Raw genomic sequence first — 12,785 nt, 5'->3', positions numbered from 1 at the left:
ACTTATGGATTTTTTAGACCCGTCCATATACCACCAAATAAGCCCACGTTCTTAGTCCACACCTCAACTTTGATGGCGAAAGCCAACTCATATATGCATGTGCTACTTCTTATCGTAACTGAAATTGTTAAACACTGAACTTTTGGTAGTTTAAAATCTATATTATGCATTTATGCATTTATATCACTGATATGAAGTGCTTTTGTTAACATGTGGTGCTATGATTTGATACATCTTATATATTGTCTTACTATATTTCTGTTGGTTTACATCAAAGTTGCATGCACATATATTAAATTGTGAATATCTATATGTATATGACAATTTTTTTTGCTGGATCATCATCACGAGTCATGAGTTTTTTAACATGCGGGTTTTATATTCGCGGGCATAAATTTGGAATGGTAAAACCTAGCTGGTTTGTGCCCGTTGTGATCCTACTCCAGTCCTTGCCTTCAGCTTCAACGTCCATTCTAGCGAAGCCTGTGCATGTGCGGCACGCTGGCGTCGTTGTCGTCTCGATTATTTCATTTGAGCAAATGGGACGCCTTGATCTTGACCCGTCCTGCAAGACGAGAAGCCATCCGGCCCATCCCTGGTCCACCTAGCACACCTTGGGTGATGGATGGGGGGAGATATGCTGGTGAGTTCTCCCATCTCTCACCCTTTCCTTTCACTTCATGATTGAATTTGGCCTGCCTTGGTGCAATTAATTAGTGAGCTGGTTTTCTAATGAACATATACAGTGTGACGATTGAGATCCTGTTTTGCAAAATAATATGCAATGTTTTTGCCTAAGTTTGCCCCAGCTATTAGGCCATTCTCAATGCAAGTTTCATGAGGGTTTCAAACTCATTAAATGACATAATACAAATGGTGACTTGGCATAAAGTTTAGAGAGAGAGAGAGGAGTTGGATTTCTTGGGATGATACCCTGTGTACACGGTTACATAGACTTTGAACTTATGATGAAACTCCCATTGAGAGCAATTTGTTTCATCTCCATAACTTTTATCGATCCTATGTGGCCATGGTTAGTATGCCACTAATTAATTTAGTTACAATTACAAGTGGTTACATATTTATATGGCATATTTGATCTCAACACAACAATTAAATACTATGAGGAGTCTATGAAATCGTGACATGAAACTGTGCATTGTGAGTTAAATCTTTGAAGATAATGTGGCACTCTTGAAAACGGTGAGAATGGCCTTATGCGCATAGGGTGTTTGTGGTATTGCCAAAGTGAGGCTTTGCTGCTATTGTTCACAGTGAACATGGCGGTATAAAGTGATGAACAGGGTGTAACAAGGCAGACGGGTAGAGCAAAGCGCTTGATTCAGCACGACCATCGAGTTCCGTGGCGAGCATGAGCACGATATGTCGGTGGGCATGAGCATCCATGAAGGCCATGGTGTGTCTTGTATGTTCTGCCCCAGCTAAAATTTTGGGCGAGCTCCGCCACTCAGAGCCCAAGGATCAGGCGGATCACACACAAATGGGTTCTTCTGCCTGAAGATTCGTCTGATTGCAAGGGCCAGGTTCCAGAAAGGAATGTCCACACATTTCAGCACTCCACAGATGATATTTGCACCCATGAAGCACCCTTTTAGTTCTGGCCATGTATGGCTAGTGATACCAACTTTGGGTGCTCCATTATGTCAATGCTTCCAAACATACGGACCTTGAAGAAGTACCAGAAGGCTTCTTCTGCGAAGTACAGCACTCTAAGAGGCTGTGGTTCTGAAACTAACAATCTTGTTGGTCTGCTTGTGATGATGATTTTACTGCCACATGCGATGCGACTTATTTTTGCTGAGTACAGCATTTGCCACAAACCCTCATCACTAAGATCTCCATCCAATTCGACAATGATCAATACCTTTCCACTAAAGGCTCGGTTATTATACTTGATCATACCACCATCTTGAAGAGCCACCATGTGTTCACCTCTAAGATCATCTCCTGTAAGAAAGACAATTCTTGAGAAGTGCCTGCGTACCCTTTCATCAATGCAGTCATGCTCCACGAGGGTGCTTTTTCCAACTGTTCGTGGTCCAATGGTAGGTAGGACACCAAGATGATCGTCACTGGGAGACTGATTGCAACAGAAAGTTTAGAATATGTTCCATCTCCTTCTGGCGACCAAACATGCAGTTGTCCAAAAGCAAATACATGTTATAAGGTTGACGAGTAATCTGAGGATATCTACCACCGGAGAGCATAATGAACTCGGCGGCATCTTGAAGGGTGGTTTCTAGGCTTCCGAGGACTCTCATCAGCTCTTTGCGACTCTCACTATACCACTGCAGATACGGAGGCGCTTTGCAGGATTGAATCTAGATAGAGTGAAAGAGTGGCCTGCTTCATGGCATCGGGCCTTGTCTCCCTCAGGATCTTGGCATAGAAATGTACGATGTATCCAACATATAGTAACCTCTGTACAGCTTCTTTCTCATCATGTTTAGCTGGTGCAACATGGCCAGGTTTGTGATGCACCGTCCCTCTGCCTCATCAACTATGGCACCAGCCCGCAGTAGCAGGCGTCGTAGGTTGTGCACCATGTCTTCCTTGTTTAGCGCCATTAGCTTTGACCACTTGTTGATGACGAAAGATATGAACCTGTTGGCAAGTTCAATCATGACAGCAGAAATAATTACCTCCATCTTGGGAAACATATTCTCTTCTTCCAGCTATATGATAAATGGATCAAGAACCAGCCGAGAGAATGTTATACTAATTCGACATTGGAACAGAAATTAAAACTACAGGAGATTGTGTCCTGAGGGGCTTGGTGTTCAATACTACTGCGCTATTGCTTCCTGGCGTGAGTGGTCCGTGGTTCACTACCAATACCCGCACTAGCTCCAGCAGCTCCTGCTATACCACCCAAGCTTCGGTTGCTGAACCTGCTACTCTGGCGGCCACCGTCTCCAACTAATGCAGCTGCTCTGTACTGTTAACTGGTGTGGCATGAAGAGGCTGCAGAGAAGCGAGATATATAATCCTTGATGACAAGCGGATAAAACAGGGCCATGGACCAACGAGGACCGGTGATGGAAACGGAAAATATTTTTTTGTTAAACCATAGGGATAGGTACTAGAATTACTTTAATGGTTGATGTCAGTACGTGGCCGACTAGTTCAAAGTGTCAGGGAGCGCCAGGCGATGAACGCCGGCGAGCTCAAGAACACTCGCGAACACTGGTGGGTGCAAGAGGATTGTGCTGCGATGAAGCTGCAGCTTTTCTATTTTGTATTCTCCCTTTTATTTGCTGATTACAACTGAAAACAAGCACACGAGCGCTTCTCTCGCCGCGACAATGCCGCGTCCATCCCCACGGCGCACGACACGAGAGAGCGTATCCCGTAGCCCAAAGACTCGGTCTGCTGCGAGCTATTCTCGCCACGACCTGAACTAACATGCAAGGCCATCACACAACTCGTGAGCTCATGCACGTGCTGATACAAAACGGGTTCAGAAACTAAACTAAACTAAGACCTGTACAAGATTTGGCTAACAAAACTCCCCCCAAACCTTGTACTTTACTTGATGTTGACAACGCCAATCCTAGACCGCAGCTCCATGAACTTCACGCACCCAAGTGGCTTCGTCAGAATGTCTGCAAGCTGCTCATTTGTGCCAATGTACTTGACCTTCACCTTGCCCTCCTCGATGCACTCTCTGATGTAGTGATAGCGAGTATCGATATGCTTACTGCGATCGTGAAAGACAGGATTCTTACGGAGCATGATTGTGGATTGGTTGTCGATGTTCAGTGTGATGGCGTCGGCTTCTTCTCCTCTGAGCTCAGCAAGAAGTCGTGCCAGCCAAACTCCCTGGCAGGCAGCAGTTGTTGCTGCAATGTACTCTGCCTCACATGAGGACAGAGCTACTACCTTCTGTTTTTGGGACTGCCAGGTGATGACGTTGTCGCCGAGGAAGAAGAAGACTCCTGTAGTGCTCTTGCGCGTGTTGATGTCGCCCGCAAGATCACTGTCGTTGTACCCCACGAGCTCTACGTCTCCGGTCCTCCTCTTGTAGCAGCACCTGTAGTTTATAGTGCCTGCAACATAGCGCAGCACTCTCTTCATGGCCGCCTGATGCTCTGCTGTGGCAGCAGACATAAACCTGCTCACGTAGCCTACAGAAAAAGCCAAGTCCGGCCGTGAATTTACCAAGTATTTGAGTGACCCTATGATCCTCCTGAATTCGGTGGCATCAACAGCTGGTGCAGAACTTGTTTTGCTCAACTTGAGGCGAGGTTCCATGGGAATCTGGCTGGGATTGCACCCTGCCATGTCAGCAGCCTCCAAGATCTTCGTGGCGTAGGCACCTTGGCTGATGGTGATGCCGTTCTCAGTCTGGGACACCTCCATGTCGAGGTAGTAGTGCAACAAACCGAGATCACTCATCTGGAACATGGCCTTCATTTCCAGCTTGAACTGCTCCACTAGTAGAGAATTGGCTTTCGATGCGTCCCCTTTTGTCCCGGTTTAAAGTTGGCCCGAGACAAAAGGGGGTGTGCCACGGTAGGCAAAAATGGAGGGGAGAGTTAGTCCCGGTTGGTAATTGCAACCGGGACTAAAGGCCCACCTTTTATCCCGGTTGCAACGGCTAGTTCCGGGGCGTTGGTGGTGGAACCCTTTTGTCCCGGTTGGAGACCGGGACAAAAAGTTTAGTCCCGGTTGCAGCTTCCAACCGGGACTAAACTTTCAACCGGGACAAAAGGTGTTCCTTTTTGTCTCGGTTGGAGTTTTTAACCGGGATAAAAACTCATCCCCATTATATACCAAGATAGAGGCCTTTTTTCCTCCTCCAGCCCGAGCCAGTCCAGCACATAGACAGAGAGCTGAGCTTCACCTACTCTCCGGTGGTGCCGAAGCAAGGGAGGTGCTGCCCGAAGTTTTTTCCCTCATTTTCGTGGGAATTTCACTCAGCCAACACAAGTGTTGTGAAGGTTTGCTACTTCATCCTCGTGTTATGCTTTGATTTATGCTTTGGAGATGGAAAGATTAATTGCTAGAATGTGATGAAGTAGAAAATGGAGAGGTATTTTGAGCTAGAATGTGAGGGAGATTGATGTGTCATATATAGTATGTATTCTTGCAGTGGTTTAAGAATGATGCTACCTTGTCTAGACGGTTTATCTTATCAAATTCAATAAGGTTTTTCAAATCCATACTATGTTCATCTCTGTGAGGATGTTCTCTGCGAGGATGTTCTCCGCCGAGCAGCAACGTATGTCAAGAAGGAGGTTCGATTCTACGAGAAAGAGTGGATACGGACATCGTGACCATGTCCCCTTTTCTGTAGCATCGAACCTCTTTCATGACGAAGTGCGGTGCCGCCCAGTTGAGAACATGCTCGCGAGATGATCGTAGTCTTCAAGTTCAACAACTTCTGCAGTGCTAAGGAAAGAATTTTTTACATAGATGGCTTCTGCTACTTGTTGAACTTATCAAATTCAATATGGTTTTTCAAATCCATACTTGTTGAAATTGCATATTGTGGTCATCTCTGAGAGGATGTTCTCCGCCGAGCAGCAACGTATGTCAAGAAGGAGGTTCGATTCTACGAGAAAGAGTGGATACGGGCATCGTGACCGTGTCCTCTTTTCCGTATAATCGAACCTCTTTCATGACGAAGTGCGGTGCCACCCAGTTGAGGACATGCTCGCGAGATGATCACAGTCTTCAAGTTCAACAACTTATGCAGTGTTAAGGTAATAATTTTTATACATAGATGGCTTCTGCTACTGGAGGAAGTGGTGATGGTGGGGGCGATCGTGGTTCCTCTTTCGGCAAGGGGAAAATCATAGTTGGCCCTCAGCATAAGCCGAAGAAAATGAGCGCGCTGGAAAAAACAATGCTTCGTTATTTGCAGCAACGTCATGAAGAAGCTATTGCCGCGGGTCAGGAACCTCCTTTTGGTGGTCGTTATGCTCCATCCTCAGTCCCGGGTGTTTCACGTCCACTTAGTACTACTGTTTCAGGCGGCACAAATAAACCTAAGGATGAGGCTAGGTCAGCGGAACCTTCGTCTTCACCGCCCAAGGATGCTTAAAGTCCTCCTAGATAATAACCAGTGGATGACTTGTTGTATTGTATCATGTTGTTTGGATCTTTAATTTAAATATGTGTATTTGGATCTTCATGTTGTTGTATTGTATCATGTTGTTTGGATCTTTAATCAATTTTCACGCGTAATCCATTGTCAAGTGTAATCCATTTTCATGCGTAATATGATACAGATGGACCGGCAATGGATGTATAATGCAAACAGACGGAGCAAGGTGTTTATTGATGGCTTGCATTATTTTCTCGAAGTGGCCAAAGCGAACAAGCCAGAGAATGAGTTCGTATGTTGTCCATGCTTCCAATGCAATAACAAGAAGGAGTATTCAAAGGATTTCTGGGGGACGATTCACAGCCACTTGTTTAAATACGGTTTCATGCCTAACTATTTGGTTTGGACCAAGCACGGTGAACGAGGGGTTGTAATGGAAGATGGCGAGGAGGAGGAGGAAGATGACACCATTCCGGACTGGGTTGCAGGCCAAGCTTTTGCAGATACTACAATGGGCGAGGCTGATGAAGATGAGTTTGCAGAAAATATCCCTACTGATGACCTTGGTCAGGTGATACGAGATGCACACAGAGATTGCGAAACTGAGAAGGAAGCAGCAAAGTTGCAGCGCATGATAGATGATCACCAAAAATTGTTGTACCCATGTTGCCAGCAGGGCCATAAAAAACTAGGTACGACACTAGAATTTGTGCAATGGAAGGCAAAAAATGGTGTGTCCGATAAGACATTTCAGGGGATGTTGAACATTGTCAAGAAGATTTTTCCCAAGAATAATGAATTACCGTCCACAACATATGAAGCTAAACAGATTATTTGCCCTCTTGGATTGGATGTTCATAAGATACACGCATGCCCTAATGACTGTATCCTCTATCATTGTGATGAATACGAGAAATTGGATGCTTGTCCCATCTGTGAAGCGCTGCGGTATAAGATCAGGAGAGATGATCCTGGTGATGTTGAGGGGCGGTCTCCCAAGAAGAGAGTTTCCGCGAAGGTGATGTGGTATTTCCCTATAATACCACGCTTGAAGCGCTTGTTCAGGAACAAGGCGAATGCTAAGTTGATGCGATGGTAGAAGAACGTAAGGAAGATGAGATGCTGAGACACCCCGCAGATGGGGCCCAGTGGAGATCAATTGATAGAGCATCCCCGGACTTTGAAAGTGAAGCAAGGAACAAAAGGTTTGGTTTAAGTACTGATGGATTCAATCCATTCGGTGAGTTGAGTAGTGGCCATAGTACTTGGCCTGTGACCCTATGTATGTTCAACCTTCCTCCTTGGCTGTGCATGAAGCGGAAGTTCATTATGATGTCGGCGCTTATCCAAGGCCCAAAACAACCCGGTAACGACATTGACGTGTACCTAAGACCGTTGGTTGATGTCCTTTTACAACTCTAGAAGGAAGAAGGTGTACGTGTGTGGGATGAGGATAGACAAGAGATCTTTAATCTACGAGCATTGTTGTTCGTAACCATCAAAGATTGGCCTGCACTGAGTAACCTTTCGGGACAGACAAATAAGGGATATCGGGCATGCACCCACTGTTTAGACGACACAGACAGCATGTATTTGAAGCACTGTAAGAAGGTCGTCTATATGGGTCATCGTTGATTTCTCCCTGCTCACCACCAGCTGAGAAAGAGCGGGATGCATTTCAAAGGGGCACCAGACCATCGTAAAAAACCTGCACACCGTAATGGAAAGCGTGTCTTCGAGATGATGAAAGATGTAAATGTAGTCTTTGGAAAGTGTCTTGGTAGCCAACCTGTTCCGAACGACGATAACGGACATGCACCCATGTGGAAGAAAAAGTCAATACTTTGGGAGCTACCTTTTTAGGAAATCCTAGAGGTTCGCAACGCAATAGATGAGATGCACCTGACGAATAATCTTTGCGTGAACGTGCTAGGCTTCATAGGTGTTTATGGAACCTCGAAAGATAATTGGAAGCATGACAGGACCTGAAAGCCATGGGGCAACGAGATGACCTACATCCGGAAAAGAGAGATAATGGATAGCACTACTTACGTTCTGCCAGTTACACTCTCAGCAAGGAAGAGAAGGATAGCATGTTTGAATGCTTGAATAGTAGGAAGGTCCTGTCTAGCTCTCCTTGAATATAAAGGGAATAATAAATATGAAACAAAAGAAGTTTACAAATCTCAAGGCCCATGACTGCCACATGTTGATGACCCAGTTGCTTCCGGTTGTACTGAGGGGTGTTCTACCAGAAAATGTCCGGTTGCCGCTCGTAAAGCTATGCGCGTTTCTCAATGCGATTTCGCAGAAGGCAATCGATCCATCCAAACTATCAAAGCTACAAAATAATGTGGTGCAATGTCTTGTCAGTTTTGAGTTGTTATTTCGACCATCCTTCTTCAATATTATGACGCACTTACTGGTTCACCTAGTAAAAGAGATTGGTATTCTCGAACCTGTATACCTGCACAATATGTAGCCTTTCGAGAGGTTCATGGCAGTCCTAAAAAACTATGTTCTTAATCATGCCCATCCAGAAGGAAGCATCGCCAAGGGATATGGAACAGAGGAGGTGATCAAGTTTTGTGTTGATTTTATTGATTCAATTGACTCGATTGGGGTTCCAACTTCACGCCACGAGGGGAGGCTCCGAGGAATGGGCACCCTTGGAAGGAAATCAAGTTTCAGCAATGATACTGATTTGTTCGACAAGGCACACTACATTGTTCTACAACAATCATCCTTTGTGTCTCCGTATATCGAGCAGTACAGGCAGATGGTAGTTTCCAAAAACCTGACCAAATCCGATGCTTGGCTTACCCGTCATCACATGGAAACTTTTCCCTCCTGATTGCGCCAACAACTTATGGGTAACTCTGAGATTCACCCACAACTTGCTTGGTTAGCCAAGGGACCTGCTAGCACAATCGTGAAATTCCAAGGCTATGAGATAAATGGTTATACATTTTACACAAGAGCCCAGGACCAGAAAAGCACGAACCAGAATAGTGGTGTCCGCATAGATGCCATAGATAGAAATAATAGCAAGGAGTCGTATTATGGTTTCATACATGAAATATGGGAACTCGAATACGGATCGTTGTACACCCCTCTATTTCTTTGCAATTGGGTGAAGCTAACTGCTGTAACCAAAGATCAGTACGGAATGACAATAGTAGATCTGAGCAAGATTGGATACAGTGATGACCCATTCATACTTGCCAATGATGTGCCTCAGGTGTTCTATGTGAAGGACATGTGTAGCAAACCCAAGAGAAATCCAGAAGAGACATGGGAGCCAAAGTGCCACATAGTTTTTCCAGGTAAAAGAAAAATCGTGGGAGTCGAGGATAAAACGGACCAATCAGATGATTATGATCAGTTTGATGGTATGCCTCTATTCGCAGTTGAAGTTGATCCAAGCATCCTGCTATCCAAAGAAGAGGCTCCGTACTTACGCCGCGATCATGATTAAGGAACTTTCGTGAAGAAGAAATTTTACAATGTTGTATTGTAATGCACTAAATTTACATGACCTTTGTGTAGTACTTGATACAAATTTAAATTTACCCTATGAATGATTTCATGTGTTCTTAAATTTGTTAGGTGAAGATTTATTAGATAAACATGAACAATGTTAACCACCTACATACATGGATTTTTTTGCGCGTTGAAATTATTTAATTGAATAATTTCTTGATCACAGCGATGCAGTAAAATAAATATTTTAAAGGCTAAATGAACTGGTATGGAATTAATGACTAAATCACACTTATTGTCAATATACTCGCTAATTAAATATATTTTTGCATGTACAAAATATGTGAAGTTTTTTGTTTTTCATCCTGAAATGCAGTGAAAACATATATAAAATCCTTTTCCAAAAAACAGGCGGGTGATGAAAGTGTGGGAAAAGGACCTTTTATCCCGGGTGCCAATTGAAACCGGGACAAAAGACCCTCCTTTTATCCCGGTTGACAACTGCAACCGGGATAAAAGGGTAGTTTTTCATTCCCGCCGGGGCGTACCCTTTTATCCTGGTTACAGTTAGCAACCGGGATAAAAGGCCCCCCTTTTATCCCGGTTGGTGTTGGCACCCGGGGTAAAAGGGTAGGTTTCCAGTCCCTCCAGGTGGACGTACCCTTTTATCCTGGGTCTCATCACCAACCGGGATAAAAGGGGGGGGCCTTTTATCCCGGTTGGTAATAGGACTCGGGAAACCTTTTATCCCGGTTGGTAATGGGACCCGGGACAAAAGGTCCTTTAGTCCCGGGTGCCATTACGAACCGGGAGAAAAGGGGGGGATAAAAGGCACTGTAGCCACTTCTACCCTCCACGCCAGTTACACTTAGCCAAAATTTTGTCAAGATCTCGCGCTCCTGCTCCGTCGCCGCCCATCCGCCCCCTCGCCGGCCGCCGTCATCGTCGTCCCCCATTACCCCGACCATCGTCGTCCCGCTGCCCGACCGCCTCGCCCGCACTCGGACCGCCTCCTCCTCCATCACCCCAGCCCGCCTCGATCCTCCTCCGACGCGCCCCCTCGACCTCGTCGCCGCCGGCCGCCTCCATCGCGGAGCCTTGTCGCCGCCTCCGTCCTCGTCGCCGCCTCTGTCGCGCGTGCCGCCTCATCGCCCCTCGTCGCCGGCCGCCTCCGCCCGGCATTTGCTTCGCTCCGTCCTCGCCTCCGCCGTCCCGCCATCCCGGCCACCTCGTCGCCCTGGCCACCGTCGACCGCGCGAGGTCCGCCGCCACTGGCGCCGGGAACGTTTACCGCTCTTGCTGACGCAAGCCCACCGGCTTGCCTCAGCAATGGCCTTTTTTATTTTTTAGTTAGAAAATAAATAGAAATGAGTAGTAATTAGTTAGAAAATCAATAGATATTTGTATATGAGTTAGAAAATCAAATTAGTGGAAATTAGTAGTAATTAGTTAGTCCCGGGTTACGAAGGGCTCCGCCTAGGTTAGAAATTAATCGTGCTTCGTCGTGGTTCATTCCTTCGCATAGGAGACGGTGACTAATTCAAGAGACGTCCGTCCTCGCCCCCGCCTAGGTTAGAAATTAATCGTTGCCGCGGCCACCTCGCTCCATCCCCGCCTCCGCCGTCCCGCCGCCCCGGCCGCCGCCGTCCCAACCTAGGCACTGTCGACCGCGCGAGGTCCGCCGGCACTGGCGTCGGGAACGAATTAGTTATAAAATCAATAGATATTTGTATATTAGTTAGAAAATCAAATTAGTAGGAATTAGTAGTAATTAGTAGTAATTTGCTAGAAATTCCAATAAATATGTATCAATTAGTAGAAATTTGGTAGAAATTCGTATAAAGTACTACTAATTTGTTGAAATTTGTATAAACATTCCGGACTTTGTGGGATTCATGTTATTGTAAAATTAGTAGGAATTAGTAGTAATTTGCTAGAAATTCTAATAAATATGTATAAATTAGTAGAAATTTGGTAGAAATTCGTACAAAGTACTACTAATTTGTTGAAATTTGTGTAAACATTCCGAACTTTGTGGGATTCATGTTATTTTATGATTTCATGTATATACCCTTATGTACATATAACTAAGACGATTTCTATGACTATCATGTATGATTTCATGTCTGTTTCAATCAATAGTTCAAATGGCAGACGACAAGACCGCAAGGTATCTCATGGAGCAGATAATCGCTGGTGATGGTAGTGGCGACAACCTTCCACTATCGTACACCGATGAAGAGGGCACCCAGGCGGACATGTTCGTCAACATGTCCGCCGATGGGAATGAAGAGCATGAGCCCCAGCAACACCTTGCCGTGGCGGAAGGTTCTGGCGAGGTATATATAACGAATCTTGTATTGTTTCACGCCACCGTTACTACTACGTACTAATTAACGAATCTTGAACTGTTAGCCCTCGAGATCGACACAAGGGCAGAAGACTCGAGGTCGTACAAAGGTGATGGAAGAGAGGCTTGTCATCACGGAAGTGATAGAAGAGGGCAGGCCGGTTGCTCCCGAGAAAGTAGCAAAGAAGTACGTGAGTCACATCGGGGCAATCGTCCGGGACAACGTGCCTATCAGCCTCAGAGAATGGAAGGGCAGAAGCACTAATCCGTACGCCCTCCCGGAGACAGAAAAGAATATGTTGTGGGAAGACGTCAAGAGATATTTCACATTCCCTGAAGGATATATTGAAAAGGATGTGAAAGCGTGGACGCTGAAGAAGATGGCTACACAATTCCAGACATTAAAAAAGATGCTGGATGCCAACTACATTAAGAAGGGCCGAACTCCAGACTTCAACGTGTGGCCAAAGTTGAGGGACCACTGGGAGACTTTTGTTGAATATAAGAGGAGTGAAGACGGTGTGAAAAAGATCCTGACCAACACTACAAATGCTGGTCAGAAGGGCTACCATCATCATCTAGGGCGAGGTGGTTATGGCACAGCAATTCCCAAATGGAGGAAGATGGAACAAGATCTGATCGAATGGGGAATCGTACCTGCAACTATTGAATGGCCCGAACGATCAAAAAATTGGTATTATGCTTATGAAGGCTCCCTGAGCTAAGAGGATGGGATGTTGATTTTCAATGACACAATACGTGAGAAGGCCGAACGTCTTATGAAGAACATTGAAGATTCAAAGGCTGGGAGGTTGAAGGTGGACCGAGAGAATGATGAGCTCACATTGACCCTCGGTAATCCCGAGCACCCAGGACGTT

The 12,785-nt window shown here is 45.6% G+C and overlaps 1 protein-coding gene across 1 annotated transcript; it reads right to left on the bottom strand.

Annotated features, from left to right (window-relative positions):
• Window positions 1-1,612: 1,612 nt before the first annotated feature.
• Window positions 1,613-2,669, bottom strand: LOC140221599 (disease resistance protein RGA2-like). The gene is made up of 2 exons (XM_072291350.1): window positions 2,664-2,669; window positions 1,613-2,101 (listed from the first exon to the last, which is right to left on the bottom strand). Exons 1-2 carry the CDS (start codon window positions 2,667-2,669, stop codon window positions 1,613-1,615), a joined length of 495 nt encoding a protein of 164 aa, XP_072147451.1.
• Window positions 2,670-12,785: the final 10,116 nt, after the last annotated feature.

Source organism: Setaria viridis, chromosome 1 (genome assembly GCF_005286985.2).
Source record: "Setaria viridis chromosome 1, Setaria_viridis_v4.0, whole genome shotgun sequence".
Lineage (NCBI taxonomy): Eukaryota > Viridiplantae > Streptophyta > Magnoliopsida > Poales > Poaceae > Setaria > Setaria viridis.
The sequence above is the reverse complement of the archived record's forward strand: the minus strand, read 5'-3'. Positions and strand labels throughout refer to the sequence as shown.